The sequence below is a fragment of the Elephas maximus genome, chromosome 1 (assembly GCF_024166365.1).
Source record: "Elephas maximus indicus isolate mEleMax1 chromosome 1, mEleMax1 primary haplotype, whole genome shotgun sequence".
In the NCBI taxonomy this organism is placed as follows: domain Eukaryota; kingdom Metazoa; phylum Chordata; class Mammalia; order Proboscidea; family Elephantidae; genus Elephas; species Elephas maximus.
Genome location: NC_064819.1, coordinates 177,623,688 through 177,649,912, shown reverse-complemented (window position 1 = coordinate 177,649,912; position 26,225 = coordinate 177,623,688). Strand labels below are relative to the sequence as shown.

Below are 26,225 nucleotides of genomic sequence, written 5' to 3'. Positions count from 1 at the left end.
GCTCTTTTTGGGGTTAGGTTACAAAAAAAAAAAAAAAAAAAAAAAAACCCAATGCCACTGAGCCAATTCCAACTCATAGTGACCCTATAGGACAGAGTAGAACTGCCCCATAGAGTTTCCAAGGAGCACCTGGCGGATTTGAACTGCCGACCCTTTGGTTAGCAGTCGTAACACTTAACCACTATGCCACCAGGGTTTCCTGGGTTAGTTAACCATGCTTAAATTCATTAACTGAAACAGATGATGTAAAGGCCACTCATGCTATTTCACCTCCACGCTTTAGTGGTTATAAGGCAGGGGCGATCTGCTTTTTGAAATATTAAGGACATATTTTTCAGTTATTGCTGAGCAAAGAAAGAACATAGCTCCCCCTCATTCCCTGCCTAAGAAAAGAGCTTTAAAAAAAAAAAAAAAAAAACACAGCGATAGTGGAGATTAATGAGGAATTCAGGTCTCTTGCAAATCCTAGGCTTGTCATCGTATCTTTGCAGTCAGAGGAGCCAGCAAGGGCAGATGAATTTGTAAGCCCTTTGTTCACTTTTTTTTTTTTTTAATGATTGTTTCTGGTCATGTTCAGAGAACACAAAGAAGTTCCCATAAAGAGGATCACTTTTCCGTTGGTATAGCCTAGAGAGTCCTAGGAGAGCCAGGTTGGCACTGAGGCAAAATTGACAAATTCCCGGTCTCTGAAGTGCTTGCGCCAGGCGTTTAGAAATGCGGCTGTGAGTCAGTTTTATTGATGCTGCAGGGCTGCCGCTCCTAGCACGCACAAGTGGGCAGACTCTCCGGGAATAGCCAACCAGCACAGAAGAAAGGGTTGCCCTGGCGGGGGCTGGAGCACAGCATGGGGCATTTTGAATTGCTTCTCCGGGGGGAAATGTACAGGTCTCAGGATTTTGAAGACATGAAGGCACCTCTTTTTTCACTGTCCACATTGTGAAGTAATTTCTTTCGAGCCCCCCCAGGTTTATAGTCACCTGCTGTGTTAAATGCAATTGGGGGAAAAAGGTTAATGTTGTTTTGCATTTCTGGGAAGCCTTCCCCTCCAGTAATACAAAGCTGCTTTTTGTTTCTCAGGGGTCACACACAGAAGCTGAAACAAAGGGGCGGGGCTGGGGGCCTCAGAGAAGGAAGGCAGGTGTGTTTCTGAGGGGAAAGTCTTTTATCAGGTTTGGTTTTAGCGTAGAGAATGGCCTCGTTTTACAACTTAGACTAGGATTCATTCATCTAGCAGAGCTGCAGTGTGTCAACTGTGCCAGGCTCTGTGCTCTACCTGGGAAATAAGTGCAAGGCATTCACACCCTCAGCAAACATTGATTAGAACTTGCCACAGGCTAGGCAGTGACTTAGGGGCTGGGGATAGAACAGTGAACAAATAAATAAATCTAGTCCCTGCACTCTTGGAGTTTACAAAGAGATAAAATATGCATCAAATTCACGAAGAAGCTGGATTTCTTTGCTGTTCATTTATTATTAGAGGAAATCATCCTTTGAAGGAATGGATTACTTGAATTTGCTCACTGCGGACCCCAAATCTTAATTCTGTTAGTTGAATCGGAGATGCTTAATTCAGGCATCTACATATGACAGGCACTGACTAAGACCTTCCACTCAGAATCCTGTGATGATGGCAAAAACCAGTTGTCATCAAATGGATTCCGACTCGTGGCCACACCATGTGTGTCAGGGTAGAACTACACTCCATAGGGTTTTTAATGGCTGATTTTTCGGGAGTAGATTGCCAGGCCTTCCTTCCGAGGCACCTCTCAGTACACTTGAACTTCCATCCTTTTGGATAGCAGTTAATCATGTTAACTATTTGCACCACTCTGTGAGGATGGCAAAAGAGTTTGCAATGAGAACTAAATCCAAGTTATTACATACTATGAGTTACATACTACACATAGTTACGCACTATGAGCTACCGCCCATCTGCAGTGGGTTGTGATAACTGCCTGCAGTTTTGCAGAGGCAGCAGAGAGAGGGGCTGTGTCTGGAAAAATTCACAGAGGAGGCAAATAAACCAGTCCTGGAAGCTGAGCAGGGTTCTTCAAGTAGAGGACGAGGGAAGACTAGGTAGCCTGTAGGAAGGCACAGAGGCCTGGGAGGATGGAGACAGTTCAAGGAGCTGCAGGAAAATGAGTGAGAAGAAGACACCACAAGAGGTGAAATGCCTGGAGAGCCAGCTGGAAAGGTGGGTCAGAGCCAGTCATGAGTGGCCTCATGTGCTTCCCCAGAGGGCCTCGGCTGTGTCAGCTGGGGAGTGACATGAGATGTCCATCCCCCACAGAAAATTATTTCCAGCCCTGCTTCTAGCCATGGGTGCTCCATGTTTTTGTTTCTTAACTTAGTTGTAATCATATTTAATTGGACTTCTGAATCTGACAATAAACACTTCTTGAGGGAGAGGCTTTTACAGAGGGATTCCAATTATGGGATTATTACTTTAATGAAGGATAACCATTCCTAAGGAACAGTTTCGTTAAGCTTCATCCCGATGCCACTGTAAAAAGGAAGGACCTTCCCTCCACATTCTTGCTGTTTGTTGCTGTGACTGGTTCAGTCAGTGTACCAAGGGGAATTTCTGCTCAGCTCTCTTGAGTTGTCTTTGTGCCCGTTGATACTACCCCAGGACAGACACCAAATCCCTTTATATCATGACTTCCATTCTTATATTTAAATGTGGAGAATTTCTCAGTTGCGAAGAGTATATTTTCAAGTAATTCTTTTTTCAAGGACAGTAGGTGGCGGTACATTTTTCTAAATTCTTTCATACATGAGAATGGCCACATACAGGAAAGGTACTTTGAATGGTAGGTGATGATGGAGATGGAAGAAGGGGGAAGTGACTTGTAAATGGGTTCTATAGAGGTTTTCCAGGCATTTTCGCTCAGCATGAAAGATGGTCCAAAAGTAGGAATCAGAGAAGGAACTTAGAACGGTAGTATGTGAGGTGCGAGCAAAACGAAGACCAGAAGGGATGAGGAGACAATAAAAGATTGGATTGGCTGGTTAGCAAGTTTCGTGAGAGGAATTTATAAAGGAAGGGAAGAAGGACAATCTCAAATTGAATGAAAGCCTTGAAACCAAAGAAACTGAAATGTGGTGTTGAGATTAACAAGGAGATAGTGGGGACGAATCCCATCACCTTACCAGACAAAGAAGGTTGCTTCCACGATGTGTAACAAAGATGGCTGCAGCTCCAAAGATGAGCTCCATTTTATCAAGTCCCTAGTGGCCACCTGACCTGAATGCCTACCCAGCATAGCAGCCTAGCTTGGTTTTCGGTAAGCCAGGGTTCAGGACCGTTCTTTGCATCAATATGATTTTATACTAATGGATTATTATATATGAGGAGAAAAAGCACTTAAGCAAATGCAGTTTTTTACAGTTGATGTATAATATCAGGATTGTGCATTTTAACCTGTCGGTTCACCTTCATAACCTCTCTCGAATTCTTCTCCTCCTCTTTGCCTCCACTGCCAATGCCCTATGTCAAGCTGTCACCCGCCCACACAGTGGTCCCTTAGTGGGACTTCTTGCTTCCAGTCTCTCCCCAACACCCCCTCCCCATTGTGTCACTGTCACTTTCAGAGTTATTATCCTCGAAAACATAGACCTGGTTACCTCACTCTTCTAGTTAAAAACGTCCACAGCTCCATTTTGCCTTCAGAATAAACTCCAGAAGCCTTAGTTTTGCATAATCCTTCATAACTTTTTTATTTAATCGTTCCAGAAATATTTTTTGGGTACCTACTGTATGCCAAGTGCGCTACTCCAGGCCCCAGGAATACGGCAGTGACCAAACAGACAAAAACCCCTGCCCTAGCAGAACTTTCGTTCTTCTGGGAGGAGCCATACAAGAAACAAAGATTTAAAAATTAAATGTATTGAATGTTGGCTGGTGGTAACTCGTAGGGAAAAAAATAAAACTGGGAAGGAACCAAGAATGTCCGGAGAGGATGGCAAGGGAGGATGACACCTGAGTAAAGAGCTGAAGGAAGCAAGGCTCACGCCAGGTGGATGTCTGAGAGAGGGGGCTTCCTTCAGAGGGAAGGGTGAGTGCAGAGTACAAAGGCCTGAAGAAATGCAAGAAGGCCAGTGTGGCTGGGGCAGGCAGAGGAGGAGGTCTGAGAGGCTCCCAGCAGCCAATCATCCAGGACCTCCTAGACCACTGTTAGGACTTTTGCTTTTATTCTCAGTGAGGTAGGGAGTCACTAAGATGCTTTGATCAGGAGAGTGACATGATCTGACTTATGATTTATCTCCTTGTCACTCCCCACCCTTCACACTCTACCCTAAACACACCAAAAGATCCCTCTTGAACATGCCAGTCTCTCTTCTCAGCTTCCCTGTCTGCTGAAGAAGCCTGCACAGCTCAACCCAAATACCACTTTCTTCGTGAAGCTTCCCACATGTCCAGACCCAATGGGTTGCCCCTTCTGCTTGCTTCCATGACGCCTGGTATATCTCCCTTGAAGAACCTTTTTATGTGTCTGTATTTCTCAGCAGCTCTGTGCTCTTTGAGGGGAAGGAATTTCCTTTTATGTATTACCAATGCTCAGACAGTGTCTGCCCATAGTAGATGTAAGAAAGAAAGGGAGGAAGGGAGGGGGAAAGAAAGACATATATAAGGTTTTTGAAATGAGAATTTTAGATATAGTCCATAGCCTGCAAAGCTTTTCAGTTCTACTCCAATATCTTCAGTCTTCACACACAGATAAAGCCTAACTATGGGAGATTTATTTTTCACAGTCATGAGATAGCCTCTGTCCTCCAAATTGTCCTGGAATATTGACCCTGTGACAACTCTGACACCATGTTCCAGCAGAACATCCTGGCCATTCTATGCCCTGGCACTAATCTGGATACCTGGTTTGTGAATTTGGTGAGATCCAGCAGAAGAAGAATTTTCTCTTAAGCAAGTCACATTGATTCATGCATTCGAAGCACTTTAAAATCTTTCAGTAAGTGACAGCTACTTGACTTTATGGAATGCATCTGGACACTTGATAATGACTTGAAGCTATTAGGGAAATTATTGAAACTAGTAGTACCTTCCTTAAAGGATTACAAGTCCCACCCCTCTCCTCCATCTTAGCCACCCAGATGCCTTAGAGCCCTGAATCACAGACATATATTCCTCTGTATTCAGCAGCCCCATCATCGTCTCCTGCATCCTTACCCTTGCTGTGCCTAACATACCAACAAGAGCAGATTTTGGGGGTGGTAGGAAGAGTTTAGGACTCACCAGCCAAAAGGAGAATGAGGACCAGGATGAAACCTCAATATTAGCCAAAAAAAAAAAACAAAACCAAACCCTTGCCATTGAGTCAATTTCAACTCATAGTGACCCTATAGGACAGAGTAGAACTGCCCCATAGGATTTCTAAGGCTGCAAATCTGTACAGAAGGAGAGTGGCCACATCTTTCTCCCATGAACAGCTGGTGGGTTTGAACCATCTACCTTTAAGTTAGCAGCCAAGCACTTTAACCACTGCTCCACCAAGGCTCAATCTTAGCCAAGCATGCCTTATCCTCTTTCCTCCCTGCCATATAGTCCACAGTCCCCAGGTCTTTTCCTTTCAGCTCATAGTATGCCCTCGGAGAGGAAGTCCTGCCTAGAAGCCCCAGAGGTCATGTTGTCACCCCCTCTACAAAGTTTCTCTTGTCCACTGTGGCCCAGTCAGGCTGGTGAGAGGACAGGCAGGAGGAGGATTCCTGTGCAGAGGGCAGCTGGGGAGGGAAGTTCTGTGCCTGAATCCTGCATTCGCTGCTCTTTCATGACCAGCTGTATATTTGGATGGCTTCCTAATGGGCACTTCACCTTCTTTTCACTTCTCCTTTTCTGGGACGCAAGGGCTCTTTATGACACTACATTATCAACTTTAAATAACTTTTGTGTGTTATGGTACCTGAATAGCCAACATTTCTGTATTTATTGATACAGTGGGTTTAATAAAACAGCTGCACTGAGGTTATCTGGTAAGATGGGGAAAGAGAAATGAAACTAGTACTTATTATGTTGAGATCAGTCCCTTATTTTCATCTGTACTGTTCTTTGATCAGTGTCTCTCTGCCCGAAATCTTTTACTTTGATCCTAGACCAAAACCTGACTTGAAGCCTCCTGGTTGTTACCCAATAAGATAAGTAGAGCACGTGATAATCTAATTGAACCTCCAGTGATGCAGGTTCGCACTGAGCAAGCACCATCAACTTGCCCCTCCTCCCTCCCTCGCACTAGCACAGTGCTGCTCAGCAGACAACAAACAGAAGGGGCTTTTACAGGGTTTATGCGGAGAAGCAAGGGGGAGCCACTGATGGGAGGCCTCATGCACCATACAGAACAGTTTCCTTTGAATGGAAAGCTCGGTTCGCAAAAGTACTTTGGAGGCCTGATAACCTGAACATCATTCCCGTTGTTAAAGTACTTAATTATTCACATGGCACAAAAATCAAGGTTCTTGCAACCCATCATCAAATCCAGATGCAAACATGAAAAGATAACAGTTAAAATTCCCGATTGCGCAGCTATGGGCCCACTGAGATCCATATTGGGGAGCTGCACAAATGCAAAGCTATAAAACACACACAGGGTTCTTTCATAGAACACATTTCTTCAAACAGCTGAGAGCACAATGAATGTTGAGGTGTTTTGTTGACAAATGGAGAAACTGAGACCAGGGGAGGGCAGGTCACCTGCTGAGAGATACACCGAGAGATGCAGTCAGAAATAGAGAGGTGGCACCTGGTTCTGTGGTTTACCAATGCAAGTAATTTCTCCCCCTAAAAAATCCAAAAGAAAAGAGGGAAGGCTCCACTGGGTTAATAGATAGCTCAAAGAAGAGGAATAGGAAAGTCTAGTAGAAAAGGAGAGAAGGGAAAAGAAAACATACACACACACATACATGAGGATAGACATTGTTGGCAGCTGTACAGAGTAAGGGTTTGAAAGTGAGAGTCAGAAACTTGACCTTAATTTGAAAACCAAGAGGAAGCCAGCAAAATGATTTAGGAAGGATAATGCAGTTCTAATGGCCGGAAGTGAGTGCAGTCCACTTGGCTCGAGAATCTCAGCTGCACTGTGTGGGCAGACTGAGTGCAAACCCTGCTGTCAGTGACCATGTTGGAAAGCCTGAAATCCAAGGTGATAGGAGGCTCCTTCGGAGGATTTGGGGAAGAGGAATCTGAGGGCAAACCCTGCACACCAGACTACTATGGTTTTTGTGACCTAAGTACCACTGAGTTATATCTGTGGGTGTGGCCCATTGACATGGACCATGCACTCTAATGCGAGAACAGGGGTTCAGGTTGCTACCCTGGTCTGGGAGGGCAGAGGAGAGGGTTGCAGTGAAACGGGAGGGCTTTGGGGTTGCCAGCTGCTCAGCCCTGAGCCTCCTCTGACATGGGGGCTGGGAACCAGGAAGGAGCCTGGGCACATGCTGTGAGTGGGGCATTTTCCACAGTCAGACACTGCAGGCTGGCAGGGACCAGCCTTTCTGTTGGAAATGGTCTCTATTGCCACACCCACCAGGAAACCTAGAGGCCCAAACTGTCAATGACCTGCTGCCCAAAAACATGCCCATGCATCCGTTCTTAAACTTTCTCTCTTTTCTGGTTTCTCCCCTGGCCTTCTCCCCACTAAAAAAGAAAAACAAAAAATGTTCCCAGACACTCTTCTCCCTGCCTGTCCCCTTCCTCAACTGGAAGTGCAATAAAAGATTTCTCATATCCCCGGGTCCCTCAATATTTTCTCCTGACCTCCCTGGCACTCAAGCTCATTTATAGTCCCCACCCATTCTCCTAGCCTTCAACTCCCAGGTATTAGACAAAGCCAATGTCTGGGAAGAGTGGCTCAAGGAGAGAAAATAACAGTTTTCTTTGTAACAAAAATATGAAACTGTCTTTAAAAAAAAAGTAGGCCCATCTTTATAGTAGTGAAAAAAAAAAAATAGTAGTGAGCAGAGTAAAATCCATTTTGCTAAAAAAGAAATCCTTGAAATAAGTATGATTTTCAAAGTTTTCATAGCTGAAAATACTTCTTTTTAAAGGTTAACATCATCCATTTAATTTAGCTCTTGTTTGTAAAATTAAAGCTTGCCTCAGCCTTGCTGAGTAGGCATATCTTGATCCTGCAGTCACTGTTGGAGAGGGAAGTTGTGATGGTGTCGGGCCCCCTAGTCAGCCATGGCACCTGGCTTAAGGATGACTGGAAAAGAGCTTGTTCCAATAAACATCAGATCGTCACTGTCAGTAAAATATGTTGTTGTAGCAGTTTCCTAGGGCTGCCATAGCAAAGTACCAGAAACTGGGTGACTTATAAGAACAGAAATGTATTGTCCCGCACTTCTGAAATCTAGAAGTTTGAATTCATGGTGTCAACAGGGCCAAGATCTCTGCAAAGGCTCTTGAGGTAGATCTTTTCTTGCCTCTCCCAGCTTCTGTTAGCCCCAAGTGTTCCCTGGCTTGCAGCTACAGTGTAACTCCATCTCTGCCTCCGTGTTTGTATGACCATCCTCCCGCTGTGTCTCCACGTCACTTTAATGAGAACACCACTCATACCGGATTAGGACCTACTCTACTCTAGTATTACCTCCTGTTAACTGATAACATCTCCAAAGACCCTATTTCCAAACACAGTCACTTTCACAAAAACCAGGGGTTAGGACTTCATCATATATTTTTTGTGGGACCCAATCAGTTCATAACAATTGTCTTAACTCCCTCTTTTCTGGCAAAGCTGTTGCTGGTATGTCTCTACTTGGCCCAGTGCATGGAAAGTGTTAGAAATGCTCTCTGTGCTTTGAGAGGCCTGGGGAAAAGAAGGCATAGAGAAAAGAGGAGGAGTGGGCAAGAGAGGCGCAGGCAGGAAAGGAGATGGAGCAAGAGCAGGAGCTGAGAGCGTAGGCCTGCCAGTGCCTGCACAGGCCAGGTTCCGTCCCTGGCCACAACTGTCCAGGAAGCAGCTGCTTCAGGAGATGCTACGCGTTGTGGTTCAAGTTGCTATATCTGCTGTGTCCAAAGCTTGGGAACAGCCCTGGAAAAATAGGCTTGACCCAAAAAAAAGAAAAGCTAATTAAACTTTCCATTGGTAGAGATTGAACTAAGAGTTTTTTTGTTTTTTTTTTTTAAAGTGAACTCTCTATGTGAATAGTTTGGTTTTTAATGAAATGAAACATTTACCAACATGAGCTGCACAGAGCAATAAGAGAATGATTAATTAAGCTCTATAATACCATTTTGGGTGGAGAGTCTCGGTACCAGGATAAAGCCTTAGGATGTGCTTTTTGAGGGTTGCCCCAGAAGGGCCTGTCCTGCCTCCTCAGGTTGAGACCTCCCATTCGTCTTTCCTTGGTTTCTACAGATTCCTGGCAGGGGCAGTGGCACAGGGGACTTCTGCAGACTCAAGCTGTGCAGTTTCTGAAACATTATAAAACAAGGACTGTACTCAAATATGTGGCAAAGCAAGCACTTTGGAGAAGCCCAGTCCTGGTATATGATTAAACTCTTTCCCTAACCTTTCTGAGTGGACCGGCATGTGGGGGCTGCTATCACTCATGCCAGCACTTCTTAACCAAGACCATGGGACCAGATGCACTTCCAAATCAGCCTTATTCTTGAAGTCAATACAGAGCATTACTAGGTGTCCTGTAGCACATCAGGGGAGTCTGGAGTAGCCCTCTGTGTTCAAACACATCGATACTTCTGCAGCAATACCTACCAATAAATAAAAACAGTGAATAGCCTCACATCAGTTCCAGTCACTATTTGTGACCACATGAGGCCAGTTCACATCAGCTTTTCCACTGAGTGAGCTCCAGAAGTTTCTGGTTTCCAGAGCTTGTTGGATTTGGGGATTGCAGATAGGGAAATGCTGGGCTGTCCCTTAGGTACCCTGCTCGTTCAGAGCATGGCAGGAAAGTCTTCCATTCCCCAGAAGCTTCAGGTACCTCCTCTTGCCTTCAGCTCCCTGCCCAGCTTCAGAGTTTTCAAAATGAGTTTTCAGCAGTTTGAGTAGAATATAAGCTAATTAGCTGTGACATTTCTCACTCCTGACACCCAGCCGAAAAGGGTGCCTGTAAAATCATGAATGGCACGGATGCAGGTGACCCCCACTCACTCACCCAACCTCGCTCGCCAAAACAAGGGGGGACTGAGGTTATTTTAGGATAATTAAATTGAAGGCCTACTTCAACATAGCAGAAATAATATATGGATTTTATCTCAAGAAATTATAGCGGCAGAGAATAAGAAAGCATTCTAAAAGGGTTTGGACAAATGTGGGATTGACATGGCCAGGATTTGGCAGCCAGAAGGAACCAGAACACGCCCAGCTCCAAAGGTAACAACAAAACAGAGAATTGACAACAGATCCACAAATCTGAGTGTCTTTTACCTCGGGATAGGGTCGTGGTCTGAGCCTGGCCCCTCTGGCCAAGCTTACAGGGTTCTAGCTAGCAGGTTATTGCCTTCTCCAGAATTAAAGGGAGCTATGGTTTTTTTTTTTTTTGTTTTGTTTTTTATGGGCAGTGGTGGTTCAGTGGCAGAACTCTCTCCTTCCATGTGGGAGACCCAGGTTCAATCCCCAACCAGTACACCTCATTCACAGCCCCCACCCATCTGTGAGTAGAACTTTGCATACAGACTAAGATGGACTAGTAGAAAAGCCTGGTGATCTACTTAGGAAAATCAGCCAAGGAAAAGCCTATAGATCACAACAGTCCCATCTACAGCTGACCGTGGGGATGTTGCAGGACCAGGCAGTGTTTCATTCTGCTGTGCATAGGGTCACAATGAATTGCCAATTTGCCAACTGCTAATAACATCCCATTCATATACTGGTTATATACCTGAGAGATAAGGGAAGAAATCTAGGTTTTTATGTGGCTTTTAATCAGATTCTTGCTTTTGTAAATTACCAGGTAAGTAGTTGAGGAGAGTTCCAGATTACAGGCCTGGGGCCAGGGAGCAGCCAGAACATACTTGTGGGGAAAGATGGCAGAATATGATATGGCAAAAAGGAGAAGGAAAACTAGAGACTCATGCCTGGCAGTGGTTGGAAAAGGGCTCAAGGCATTTTCCTCACAGTCAGCGTGGTATTTCCTGTGCTGTCAAGAAGGCCACCATGTAGGAGGCTACATTCATTAAAGGGTTAGCAGACTCCCCAAATGTCTTCTGTTAGTGCTGTCCGGCCTGGTGTTTCAAAATGAGGCCATTCCTCCAGAGGGTCAGGAGGACCTCAAATGGTAGATTGCCTGGTAGAAGTCATCAGCAAACACAGGTGCCAGAGACAGCCTGTCACCCCCTCAAAGTCACTAAACTTAAGGTCACTGCAGGGTCACCGGGTCAGACCATGCCCAGCCATGGTGGCATGATGGCAGATCTCGGACAGTGGGGCACCAGGAGCTTGCCCAGACATGAGGAAAATTAATTTATGAAATTTGCAAGTAGAGCTCACAATACTACAAGCAAGGGACTGTGCAGTGAGCCTTTTATTCCATGTTCAGTTTTTGTTTTTGTTTTGGTGCGATTTATTCATATAATTTTTTTATCAACTTGATTGATGTATAATTTACATACAGTAAAATTTACCAGTTTTATTCTTTTCAAAAACGTAACCAATTCAATGAGTTTTGACAAACGGTCCCACCACCACATTGATGTCCTAGAACAGGGGTTGGCAGGCTATAGCCCATGGGTCAAATCCAGCTCCCAGCCTGTTTTTGTTTTATATGGTTACAATAAGAAAAAGAAAAAAAATTTTTTTTTTTTTAAGAAAAATTATGTGGCAGAGACCATATGTGGTGTGCAAAACCTAAAATCTTCACTGTCTGGCCCTTTTCAGGAACAGACTGCCGATCCCTGATATAGAACATCCCTATCACGTCTCAAAGTTCTTACCCCTGCCCCTTTGCAGGCAATTAATCCCCGTCCCCGACCTGGCCCTTGGCAATCATTGATCTGCTTTCCATCACTGTAGTTCTGCCTTTTCTAGACTTTCATATAAATGAAAGCATACAGCATGTCGCCTTTTGTGTCTGGCTTCTTTCACTTACAATGCTGTTGAGATGTATCGTCTACGTTTTTGCCTGTTTGTATCAGTCCTGCGTTCCTTTTCATCTCTGGGTGGTATGGTATCCCATTAAAGGCAGGGTTCCAGTCCTGGGTGAGGTGAGGGCCCTCAACGTGTTTTAGCCATCTGCAGGCTCAAATTCAGAGTAGAAGAGAAGGGAGCTCGGGGTGAGCTGGCAAGGGCCGCAGGAGACCGGGAGGTGCCTGCTTTTGCTGCCCATGTCTTTGCAGGCATGAACACCCGGGAGGTGCCCGCTCTCACTGCCCGTGTCTTTGCAGGCATGAACACCCAGGAGGTGCCCGCTCTCACTGCCCGTGTCTTTGCAGGCATGAACAACCGGGAGGTGCTGGAGCAGGTGGAGCGTGGCTACAGGATGCCCTGTCCGCAGGACTGCCCCATCTCTCTACATGAGCTCATGATCCACTGCTGGAAAAAGGACCCCGAAGAACGCCCCACTTTTGAGTACTTGCAGGGCTTCCTGGAAGATTACTTTACCGCAACAGAGCCCCAGTACCAACCAGGTGAAAACCTGTAGGACCTGGATCTGCAGAGATGCCTTGTGCTAGAGGCTTCCCCACCCCCTCCCCATTAGCTTTCAGTTCCGTAGCCAGCCACTCGGAGAGTGCGAGCGGCAAGAACCGTCCAGGATCAGATTGCATGTGACTCTGAAGCTGACGAACTTCCACAGCCCTCATTAATGACACTTGTCCCCAAATCCGAACCTCCTCTGTGAAGCATACGAGACAGAACCTTGTTATTTCTCAGACTTTGGAAAATGCATTGTATCGATGTTATGTAAAAGGCCAAACCTCTGTTCAGTGTAAATAGTTACTCCAGTGCCAACGACCCTAGTGCTTTCCTTTTTTTAAAATGCAAATCCTATGTGATTTTAACTCTGTCTTCACCTGATTCAACTAAAAAAAAAAAGTATTATTTTCCAAAAGTGGCCTCTTTGTCTAAAACAATAAAATTTTTTTTCATGTTTTAACAAAAATCAATCAGGACAGGTGTTTGTTTTTTTGCTTTTTTATACATATGAATATAGATAATATAATACATCCCTTGTACATATACCATGTGGGTGCTAACATGGAGACCGTGGCCAGCCTGGGCCACAAAACTGCAGGACCCCTGAGTAAGGATTTCACTGCAAAATAAGCATAAAAGCACCGGTGTTCTTCTGAAGACCAGTGGTCTCATTTTTGGCTTTTGCCAAGCATGATTCTTTTTTTTAATTTGGATGGCACTTTTCTGATTCATGACTGTACCTGCAGATGATAGTAACTTTGACTCTTTTCAGGACCCCCCAAGCTGGATTCGCAAGTGCTGATTCCTGTATTTGCTTCGACTGTGATTTGTTCTCAAAACTTAAAAGTGAGAATATTTAACTAAGCAAGCAAGCGGGCAATACTGCCAAGAGAACTGGAAGATGGATACCACACAAACTTCTTGTATAAAAATATGAATGCTGAAATGTTGCCAACTTTTTTTTTATTTAATAAACACTGTAATCACATTTAAAAGGTCTAAAACCCGTAGCATTGTAGTCATGGCAACCTGCTAAAAGTTCTCATGCAACTAAAATTTATGGGGAGGTAGGGGTGGGGGGTCGTACATTTCCCATTGTAAAATAAGTGTTTTAAATGTCCTGTACCACTAATGAAATGACTTTCTATATGTCCAAGAGTTCTCCAGTGGAATAACTATGCACTACTTTACATTTCACGGGGATGCACAAAAAAACAAAATTTACATTTTTAGTTGCTGTTTGTACCAACCTTGAATTACAAATGTTTAACAACAAATCAAAAACCCTATTTCTATTGAGTTTTTAATACTAAGTAGCAACTCTGAAGTCTGAATTCCTTTTTTGTTATGATTTATTTGTGAGTTTACATTTTTAAATTGTTTAACTTTCTTAACTTAGTAATTAAAAAGAGAACATTTTACATTTGAAAAGAAAAATTTTTTTTTTTGCTCATTCGTTTAAATCATGGAAGATCTCTACTGGTTCTGTGACATATCTGCCCTACACCGGATGGCAGAGGAGTCACCTGGTGAATTTAGCCAGGACACAGTGATTTCTAAATGACAAACATTCAGAACACCTAGAGTGGCTGTTTTGTTTTCTTCTTCTTCAGAAAGGTTAGGCTGTCTAGCTAATTCAGAGGATTGTTAAAAGCAAGAGTAGGGATACCTTCTGATTTTATCAGAAACTTTTTCTAGCTGGAATTTGCTGTGTCTCACTTGTAGGAGAAAGACAATTTCAAGAAGAATCTATCTTGTCCTAAAGTTAGTATTTATATTTCCTAGTGTTCCTCCCAGTTTTACTCTGTCCTATAGGGTCACTATGAGTCAGAATCGAGTGTTCCCACAAGGCCCTGGTGGTCCAATGGTTAAGCACTTGGCTGCTATCCAAAAGGTTGTCAGTTCCTACTTATCAGCCACTCTTTGAGAGAAAAGACCTGGCAATCTTTTCCTGTAAAGTTTTCCTGTACAGCCTAGGAAACCCTATGGGGCAGTTCTACTCTGTCCTATAGGGTCGCTGAGTTGGAATCAGCTAAACGGCAAGCAACATTCAGCTACGGGACCCTGAGCAGACCCCCTACCTAGCATCTCTCACTTTCATATCCTCATCGATAGGAATGAGGGGGTTGGACAAGATTCACTGTTAGGTCCCTACAGCTCTGAGATCAGATGATTCTAAGATCACTGATGTCATAAGTAATCAAACAATTTTCTTGCTGAAGTAACCTTTACCTTTAGAAAGGGTTTCCAACTTTTTTTTTTTTTTTAAGTTGAAACAGATTTTCTGGTCAACTGAGACTTTACCGTATTCTTTTTGGTAATAAGACAGTTAATCAAATAAAATTTTAAAGATCTTAATCTTTATGATTATTATGACATTATTGGGCAATCTATTAACACATTCTCAATATTTTTAAGGTAAGTTTGTTTTTAATCCTTACATCCCACTAGGTTGGATAATTTGCACATCATCTCTGTAGGATTTTTATGTTTTTGACTCAGTCATTCAAAAAATCTGAAAAAATCATAGCCTGTTTTAAACAGATTCTTTAAGAAAAAAGAATCTATTCAAAGTGTATCCTTTAATTCAGCAATTGAGTTTATTGTGGATTCGTTTATGTGAAGCGAAACAAAGGATTTGGGTCAACCCAGGATACTCTCAGGAACTACAGCCCACCAGAACTATTCTGAAATGTCAAGAGCAGGGCTGTATAATGAAAGTAAGAGTAGCTCTAAATACTAAGAAATCAGAAACCTTCCAGGTTTTTTCTTCCAAGAGGCTAATGTGCTATTCCTGAGGTATTCATGAAGTAGACCAGCCCAGGTAAATGAAGTATCACCTCCGGGGAGTCTTCACACCTTCCAGGAAGCCTCTCTCCTTCACAAGTTTTAGAAATTTGGAGTGAGGAAATGGAATTCCCTGACTGGAAAGTCCTTTTGTTAAAAAAGAAAAGTGCCTTGAAAGGTACTGTTAGTGGGAATTATTGGTGAAGTTATTTTTTTGTCTTTAAGAATCTGTCAATTGCCATTAAGTCAATTCTGACTCATAGCAACCCTAAAGGACAGGGTAGAACTGCTCCCATAGGATTTCCAGGGAGCAGCTGGTGGATTTGAGCTCTTAACCACTGCACCACGAGGGCTCCTTAGGAACTTCAAAAGGAAAATGAACAAACCCATTGCCATTGACTCAATTCTGACTCATAGTGACCCTGTAGGGCAGCGTAGAACTGCCCCATAGGGTTTCCAAGGAGCACCTGGTGGATTCAAACTGCCAACCTTTTGGTTAGCAGCTGTAGCTCTTAACCGCTAAGCCAGCAGCGTTCCTGCTTAGGAACCTAAACCCGTTGCAAGTCGATTCTGACTCAGAGCGACCCTGCAGGACAGAGTAGAACTGCCCCATAGAGTTTCCAAGTGGTGAATAAATACATGCTCTGTTCCCTTAGGAGAGCTGGCATCCAGCATGCTGTGTGCTGTATAGGGAGCCTTCCTAATAAACTCTTTACTTACTTAAAACAAAACAAAACAAAAAACCTATTGGAGAAGACAACATTAGAAAGCTCAGACACTGATTATCAAAATGATTTCTGTTCACCCCATTTTCATTGCATTCACACCCTCCTCATGCTCTCCTCTGATGCTTCGTTCATGGTGCACTGATGCATTGGGAAGATCAGAGGGCCTTAGTAGAGGCAGGACCTCCTATGTGTAAGAGTAAAACCAAAACCAAACCCAACCCAGTGCCGTGGAGTCGATTCCGACTCATAGCGACCCTACAGAACAGAGTAGAACTGCCCCCACAGAGTTTTCAAGGAGCACCTGGCGGATTTGAACTGCCGACCTCTTGGTTAGTAGCTGTAGCAGTTAACCACTATGCCACCAGGGTTTCCATCCTGGTATAAACCAGGGAAAAAACATGCATTTGGCTCTGCCGTGGTCCTGGCACAGGCAGATGTATGGGGCGCCCAGCATTTCCTGGTTGGAAAGTCCCCATTTTGCAGACTTGATGCTGAAGGAAAATCTTCCCAACTGCTTGCATACAGTGGTGCTGACTTCTGATCTAGAGTTCAGTTTTTCCAAGAGACAGCGTTCAGAAGAAGAGTTAAGAGTGTGCATATGTAATCCCTCAAATGCAGCCACAGTACTACAGATTTCCTGATGCCACCAGAGGGTGTTTATCTGCCTTGAGGAAGATAGGAATCCTCCTGTGACTACATCTTGGCACCAGAGAATTTTCTACTGGCTTCAGAGCTGAAAATTTTTATCCACAATTTCCTATGGGGCCTTAAGAATTTATACCATATTAATTGGAATGTTTCTTTCATGACTCTTCAAAGAAGTAAGGTTTTCAGAAGCATCCAGAGGAATATTATACTGAAGCCTGCTGCAAAAGGGATGTATTCTCTTTGTCAGAACAAGAGAACCTCATGTGATAAAACAGGCATGTCCTGTAGAGTTGTATTTGAATAAAATGTTTGGTCAATTTGTGCCTGAAAGGTATTTTAATAGATTTAGATGACTTTTGTTAGTTTTCTTATCTGTATACATTTCACTGTTGAATTCCGTTATTTGAACTCCAAAATATTTGCTGAGAGGACAGAGGAACGAAGGGCGAGAGGAACTAAAGGAGGGAGAGAAAAAAAAAGGATAGAAGGATGACTTTGGAGTGAAAAAAGTTCAAGCAAATTTTGATTCTAAAAATGATACTGTGAAGCACAAATTACTAAAGCAGTTACCAATTATATACGTTTATTTTTATTTAATTCTCAACAATAGATTTTGACTACATAGAAGAAAAATAGAAATGAGCATCCTTAAGAGTTTCGAAATACCAAATAGATCTTCATAAATTTACATACTGTTTTATATTTTTATGTATACCCAGAAAGTTTTCATAATAAATTTCTAAATTGTACCTCATTCTTTTCCAATATGCGAAATATTCAAAATCCTGTGGGGACAAAGTATACCGTTATTTTAAAAATTAATTCTGAGGACCAAAAATAAAAAGTGGTTTTCCAATGTAGCAGGGACTAATCTAACGAGAATGTAATCAGTGATGAGTGGTAACTCCTCCAACAGCCAGACTACTATGCTCTTCTCCAAAACACTTCTTCTACTCTTCTAATACTACTGTATGTTTAATACTACTACTCTTCTTCCAATGTGTTTTCCTTGCAAGTTTGTGAGCTCATTGAGAACAGAAACTGCCTAACTTGTTCACCATTATTTCCCCTGCATTTAGAACAATGATGAGGTTATGGTAGATGTTGGAGGGATGGATGGCAACATGGATGATGCCCACCATCCAGTGGGGCAAAGGATTTACCTACACATGACACCCTTATCTAAGGACCAACTGAGCACAGAGTATTTGCTGTGTGCTTCCTGCAGCACGCACCCTGCCCATTATGAGTGGATGGTCGCCAGCCTTCAATATACGACATGAAAGCCCAATCTATAGCCTGAACTGAACACCATTAGCACTTCCCAGATCTTCCCCCAAAACTTGTCCCAACACCTGAGGGTAATAAACTTATACTCCCTGAGACCTGGGGGCAGCATGAAGCAAGTGGCACCAAGTCATAACCCAGAACCCAGTGCCGTTGAGTCGATTCTGACTCATGTAGGCAGTCTTAATTAAAATGCCTTCAAGTTCTCATTTTAACCTTATCATTTTATAAGAAGCTGATATTCTACTCCATAATACATCTATCTTTGCCTTAATATAAAATCATCATTTTCCCAGACCTTCAAATTGTGCATTATTAACCAGCCTATGGCTTCAAGTATCCTTGCCACACTTGCTCTGCATGACCAGGGACTTCCAGTGTTCTCTATGAGAAGCACAGCATGCAGATGTCCATAAAATGCTACTGCTAAAGTATAAATATTGTACTTGGAAGAGGTAATATTAGCCACCATTAATATGGATTCTATTATCTGATTTCCTTTTTTCACCTAGCAAAGAACAGCCCCCCCAACTGAGGATGGGACAGAAGGCAAAGGAGTTTGATTGTAAAAAGAGGAAAAGCATCCAGAGCCACCAGAAGTGAAGATTCAGTCAGGTCAGCCTGCTTGCCCACCATGGCAGCAAATGAGAGCAGAAAGGATGGAAACACTGGACAAGGAAGAACTTAATGCTAAAATGAAAATAATCTTTTTCTAGGGCTATTCAAGGCAATAGGATGAAGGTGGACATGACAGTGGATACGTATAAGGGGCTTACTGTTCATTTCTTCTCCAAATATTTGTTGAGTACTTATGGGTCAGGCCCTGTGCTTAGCACTAGAAATTCAAAGAGGCAATTTAGTATTCATAGTCCAATGAGGATGGAGACCCATAAGAGACAGTTGCAATAAGTGCACTTCTTGATGGAAGCAAAGGTGTTAGCAAAGAAGTGGCATCTAGCTGAGGAGCAGGAGGGGGAGATTCCTGGAAACTGTGTTGTCTGAAAATCCCCCAAAAACCAACCCATTGCCATCGAGTTGATTCTGACCCCTAGCAATCCTATAGGACAGAGTAGAACTGTCCTATAGAGTTTCCAAGGAGCGGCTGGTGGACTCAAACTGTCTGACCTCTGTCTTAAAGTACAAGTAGAAGTAGAATGTATACTACTTAATGGCAAGGGATCAGTGTTTTTTGGTAGTGTTTCCTTCTGATTCCCGGCCCTCATTATTATTTTTTTTATTATTATTACTAGGTGTGTTCGAGTTGGTTCCAACTGATAGCAACCCTATGTACAACAGAACGAAATACTGCCTGGTCCTGTGCCATCCTCACAATCGTTGTTATGCTTGAGCCCATTGTTGCAGCCACTGTGTCAATCCATCTCATTAAGGGTCTTCCTCTTTTTCGCTGACCCTCTACTTTACCAAGTATAATGGTTAAGGTTGTGTGTCAACTTGGCTGCGCCATGATCCTCAGTGATTTGATAGTTGTAAGATGGTGTGATCACTTCCATGACGAGATTTATATCATGTGATCACCTCCATGATGGAATCTGCTGTAAGTAGCCAATCAGTAAGGGAGTTTCCTAGGGGATGTGGCCTGCATTGAATATAAGTGGATATTCTGGCAAGGCTTGTGGGCTTATTCTCATTCTGGATCCTGCAGCTGGCTCCTGTTAATCTGATCCCCGGTTCTTGGGACTTGAGCTACCAGCTTACCTGCCAATCTTTGGGATTTGTCAATATTCACAGCCTGTGAACAAAAGCCTTGTTCTCTGACCTGCCAGTCTTGGGTTCACCAGCCCCTCTGGCTAGGTGCATCAGGAGAAGCCTGACCCACGGACTTGGGACATTCCAGCCTCTACAACCGTGTGAGCCATTTCCTTGGTATAAATCTCTCTCTCTCTCTCTCTCTCTATATATATATTTATATGAACCCAGCCTAAGACACCAAGCATGATGTCCTTCTCCAGAGACTGGTACCTCCTGACAACATGTCCAAAGTATGTAAGATGAAGTCTCACCATCCTTGCTTCTAAGAGTCATTCTGGCTGTACTTCTTCCAAGACAGATTTGTTTGTTCTTCTGGCAGTCTATGGTATTAGTCAATATTCTTTATCAATATCATAATCCAAAGGTGTCAATTCTTTTCCAGTCTTCCTTATTCATTGCCCAGCTTTCACATGCATTTAAGGTGAATGAAAACAGGGCTACCTTACACTTTAAATATAGAAGGTGCTCAGCAAATATATCTAAATGAAGAAAACCAAAACCATGCCAAGCACAGTATCAATTTCTCTCTTTTCTCCCTCCTTCCCTCTTTCTCTTCCTCTCCCACTCACACATAAAAACACTACATGGTATATAGGTACATCATTTATCCTGTTTAGTGGACTGCTAAATGGAGGAGATGGTAAATATTATTAAAGGACACAGACTAAGATATTAGGCGGGTTGTTCATTCCAATGTCCCAGTTGAAATATAGTTCAAAATATATTTATAGAGCATGAGAACAAAAGAATTGCTGGGAAAGAGGTTTGTAATAATTCCTCTCTACCTTTTGTAATAATAATTAGGAGGGTGTTTACTCCCATTTATGGATCTATTTTCATTCTTTTCTTTCCTTTCATTTATTATCCAGGCTATTTTGCTAGAATCATCGTGCAATATCGAAAATCATGAAGGAAGGTATAGACTAGCAGTTGCAAGGTGTTCTGGTTGTTTTGTTTGGACTTTTTCCTTTGGTTAATTATCAGGTGCTTGCTATGTAATAATCAATGGGTAGCTAATTGGAAGCAAGAGAGAATGAAATGGGTATTACTCAGTGTTTTTAATTAAAAGCGTACGTGTAATACTGTGGGGAAACATTACAAAATAGCAAGAGATTTTATCTTTTTTTTTTTGGCCTGTGTGTTTACAAAAGGATTCACCTAAAGTCGCTCATAAACTAAATTCAGGTATGTGAATCTTTTCATTTCTAGATTCCTCCCAAGGGGTGAGAACCGGCTGATACCAAGAGGGAGGATGAACCTTCAGAGACCACTCAGAAACTCATACCAACCTACATGGAGCCGAGGTCTGTCAATTCCCAAAGAGCAAAGAAATGGTAAGCAAATGGCAGCAGTTGCCTAGAGAATTAGAGAATGAATAACAATGCTTTCTGGTAAATTAACCATATTACATTGTGCTTGAGAAAGTGATAGAAAGAAAAAAAAAAAACCTGTTAAAAATTGAATAATAATTTGCCCACATCATTTTCGTGAAATGCATAATTTTCCTACTTCAGTGGACTTTAGTTGATTTAAAATATGAATAGCACCAGTACTGTTCACGAAGGCGTAATTTGTGAGATAATTGGGAAAGGTAAGAGGAATCAGACTGTAATCAGCGCAGTCCTGCGTGAGCCCACTTCACCTCCCTCCTCTCACCTGCAAATTTCGGAAAATATTTGTTTATACATTCCTGAAGTTCTCTAGGTGAAAGTGCAAAGCATTAATCATTGTCATTGCTATCACTAAACCATGACCTCACCATGTCTGAGAGGGGAAATCAATGCTTCATTCTATTCAGTATTTTTTCAGCTCTAATTCAAAGTACTTGTTTTTAAATGGTAGGGGGTAATATATGGAAATGTAGCAATGCTATACTTGAAACAGCAAGCCAAGAACAAAACAACCTGCACATGCAGCCAAAGGAGACCTTGGAAGATACACAGATAAAACAAAAAGCTGTGCTTCGCTGTAATTCTGTTTCAGAATCAAAGGCAAAATGGAGAACATTGTTCCAACTGTAAAGGTTTTTCAGTCTACAATCCATCTGAAATAAAAAGACAACATGTAATCTGCCTTGGCAGTCAGAAGGTGCAGGACTGTGATGAACGATATTTGTTCATGACTAATGTACATTTTCAGAACCAGAGGGGTGAAAGGTGGGGCGGAATTCCGTCAGTATTCCAGATAGACTTTACTTCAAGGGCACACACCGATGTCAGTGACAGCTCGTTTTCCTTCCTCTCCTCCTTTTTCCAGTCCTCCTCACCACTGCTCCCCAGCCCCAGCTGAAACATAGAATTTTTATTTAGATATTCACTCATTCCCTTCATCCTCATTTCCCCACAAAGGGTCATTATTTTTACTTATTAAAAACTAGCCCTTAGATTTCCACATTCCAGGGTAAATTTGTGACTGATTCTGTCTGCTTCTCCTGAGGAGTCTTCCTTTGTTGGATTAGTCTTGTCCTCCATAACCTACTGGCCCCACAAGGCTGAACTTTCAACCCCACAAATTTCAACACACCTTATTTCTTGGGTGCCCATTTTGGTTGGGTAAAGGGTCCATTGCTAATTCTAAGACTCCTCTGCACTCCCTACCTCTCTCCTGCCAACTCTTCCCACTGGCCTAAGATTTATTAGACACTAGTTTTGTCCTATGCCTCCAGCCAGTAGCCATAAATCACCTTCATGCAAATTAGAAAAAGCCATCCTACCTCAAGACACTTTGATACCATCTGCCAGAAAATTGTTGTAATAAATGTGCAAAAGGATGATGACTAGAATGTGAATGGTGCTCTCTAGAATTGTGCAGTACACAACTGGCACAACTGTGTGTGACAACCCTGTACTTGGAAATCACTTCCGCAATGCCGGAACCATGCATAAAAATCATAGCCACAGTGAATCAGACTTCCCTTTTTATGACAGATTGCAGTTTCAAAATCTAAATTATTCTGCCATGATCAGAAAGACCTAAGAGGCAGTTTCTGGGAGAAATGAAGAATTCCCAGGCAGCAGGGCTTATAAGAATACGGGCTCTTCCAGTATTTGGCCCAAGCTGGCTGGGCAGATACTGTCCAAATCACGTTCAATTGATTTTCAGGAAGCATCAAAGTCAGAAAGCTTTTGGTAAGTCAGAGTTATGTGGGAGGAGAGTGGTGGGGAGGCGCATTTGGCTTATATTTAGGCTAACCTTTACCCTCTCTGGCTTTGGCTGCTTCATTTCTTGTTGATTGCCCCATCTGTTCCCCTCTCTCCTTCACATTTAGCACAACCTGCATGTTCTGGTGATCTACTGCTGCATAATAAACCACCCTAAATCTTAGTGGCTGAAATAACAACCACCATGTATTTTGTTCTCGAATCTGCAATTTGGGCAGGCTCATCAAGGACAGCTCCTCTCTGCTCCACATGGCAGCAGCTGGGGAAGCTCAAATGTGGCTGGGAGAGCCACTTTCACAATGGCTTGCTCAAGTGGCTGGTGAGTTGATGCTGGCTGTTGACCAGGAGCTGAGCTAGAGTTATGGGTAGAAACTTAGGTTCTTCTCCTCTTGGGTTCTCCATGTGGCTGCACCGAGCCCCTGTTGAACTGCCAGGTGAACTACTCCAACCAATTCCTAGTCGAGCACAGACAAACCACCCCCACCAAACCCTGCCCGAATTGCAAATTCCTGAGCAAAATAAATGATTGTGATTTTAAGCCACTAAGTTTTGGGATGCGTTGTTTTGCACGAATCAATCGGCAGACGGTACAGATTGTGCTAAATGTGGTGTGACTCCATTCCCACTCCTTTCTAGAATGCTCCTAGTGTTGCAGCCTAGGAAGCTGAAAACCACATTTCCCAGGCTCCCTCACAGGATCATTTGGGAATTAACCAAAACCAAAAAAACCAAACCTGTTGCCGTCAAGTCAATTCCAACTCATAGTGACAGAGTAGAACTGCCCCATAGGGTTTCCCTGGAGTGGCTGGTGGTTTTGAACTACCAACCTTTTGGTTAGCAGCCGAGCTTTTAACCACTGTGCCACCAGGGCTCTGGGTATGAATTAGGCTACACCAATCAGACATTTTGCACAAAGTTTGGAAGGCAGGAGTGAGGCAGAAGCCAATTTCCAGCAGCCTTTGGCTGTTTTCTGGTGAGAAGCAAGGTCATGGAGCCATGAAGGTACAATCTCCAGCTTCAATGGGTGTCTGGAGGCAGCTGTGGAGGTGGCAGTGGATAGCTCCACACTCAAATAGGCAGGCAAATGTGATGATGGCAGCAGCTGTGCTGACCATTGTATTGCAGCTACAGTGTTCTTGAGTTCAGCAGTTCCAATGACAGCTTCCTGAGTCCTGCCTTCCTAATTATGACAGAGGTGGCAGCTCCCTTGGTAGATCAGTTCTGGCACATTTTGGGAGACATCCCCAGAGGCCAACATAGCATCCTCTGTCCCATCCCTTCCAACAAGTTTGTAATTTCCCACATTAAAACTCTTTTTACTTCAAAACCCTAGTGTGGAGGCAGAGCCAAGATGGCAGTATAGACAGACGCTTCCAGCGAGCCCTCTTTACAACAAAGACCCAAAAAAACAAGTGAAACGAGTATATTTGTGACAAGCTGGGGGCCCTGAGCATCAAAGGCAAGCTTAGACAATGAACTGAGGGGCAACGGAAGGAAGAGACCATTCAGAAGTGGAGAGGAATTACTGGACCTGAATCACAGGGAGCCCTCAGGCACCATTCCCAGAGTGGTGGCAGCAGCGGTGGGCTGGTACTAGCGTTTGACCGCAGTTTCCTTAGGGAGAAGCAGCCAGCCACGCAGCCTACTCACACCTCAAGAACCTGAGGAGAACGGCAAAAGCTAAGAACTTGCGTATATTTTACCGCACCCCCACCCCATCCCCAAGCGGGCTTCGGTGGCTGAATTCCTGGGCCTGAGATAGACCCTGGTGAGCACCTAGAGCCATCCTCACGGCCTTGGGGAAGGAAAAAATTTGCAACTGGGAGGAAAAGATAATTTGCTAGCTCCATTAACTGGGGGAGCTCAGGACAGAAGAGGCTCCTGTCCAGGCATCAACCGTCCATGGACCTTGAGCACCTTTCCCTTCTGCATGGACCTGTGTGGGCCTATTTCAGGAGAACAGGCCCTTGTTGGCAAACACCAACCATTTCAGCTGTGTGGTGGAGAGGTGGGTGTTTGACGTTTGACATTGCTTTGCCTATTAAACAAGGTCCTCACCTACACACATCAGGGACTAAGGATTGGTAGCTCCACTCAGGTCACCCAGCCACCCACGGCAGGGGTCCAAAGATAACTGGTACCTCCCAGTCCTTACAACCAAAAACTTTGGGGGCCCATGGTCCCTCTGTAGAACCCACCGACCAGCACGCTCTAGGGAACAGAGACGCATTTTCCTCAGAGACACTTGGGGGTCGGTTCTCAGCTACCTCCCTTGTTCAGAGCGTGACCCCCTGCTGCAATCAAATACTGGTATATACGCCAATCACCCCTGCCCCTCTAAGACTGTAGGACAGAGCCTATACCACACACTTGATATCAGCTACCTGGAAACCTGAGCTGAATTCATACAAGAAAACTGAATGGACTCCTAGACTGATATACCTGATAACAGCTCTAGCCAGCTGGGGACAGGACACCAGAGCCCCAAAGGCAAAAATAATCAAACTAGCTCACTCAAGCAACCCATAGGGGTATACCAAAACAAAACAAAGCAAGCAGCTACGACACAGTAAGCAAGCATAAACTAATACAATAACTTATAGATGGCTCAGAGACAACAGTTAATATCAAGTCACATAAAGAAACAGACCATGATCACCTCAACAGACTCTCAAAACAAAGAATCCAGGGATCTTCTAGATGAAAGTGCATTCCTGGAATTACCAGATGGAGAATACAAAAGTTTAATATACAGAAACTTTCAAGACATCAGAAAGGAAATGAGGCAACACGCAGAACAAGCCAAGGAACACACAGATAAAGCAACTGATGAAATTAGAAAGATTATTCAGGAACATAATGAAAAGTTTAATAAGCTGGAAAAATCCATAGACAGACAGCAATCAGAAATTCAGAAGATTAACAATAAAATTACAGAACTAGATAACTCAATAGAAAGTCAGAGGAGCAGAATTGAGCAAGTAGAAGCTAGAATTTCTGAACTTGAAGATAAATCACTTGGCACTAATATATCTGAAGAAAAATCAGATAAAAGAATTTTAAAAAATGAAGAAACCTTAAGAATCATGTGGGACTCAATCAAGAGAAATAACCTACGAGTGATTGGAGTACCAGAACAGGGAGGAATAACAGAAAATACAGAGAAAATTGTTGAAGATTTGTTGGCAGAAAACGTCCCTGATATTGTGAAATATGAGAAGATATCTATCCAAGATGCTCAT

At 43.3% G+C, this 26,225-nt stretch overlaps 1 protein-coding gene across 5 annotated transcripts in view; it reads left to right on the top strand.

The window, feature by feature from the left end:
• Positions 1-12,850, top strand: part of FYN (FYN proto-oncogene, Src family tyrosine kinase) — a 237,726-nt gene extending 224,876 nt beyond the window's left edge. For all 5 annotated transcript variants that reach the window (XM_049899139.1, XM_049899112.1, XM_049899125.1 and 2 more), the window contains one exon: positions 12,401-12,850. In XM_049899139.1, the coding sequence (XP_049755096.1) occupies positions 12,401-12,609 (209 nt within the window). In that variant the 3' untranslated portion in view covers positions 12,610-12,850. The remainder of the gene's footprint in view (positions 1-12,400) is intronic.
• The last annotated feature ends 13,375 nt before the right edge of the window (positions 12,851-26,225 follow it).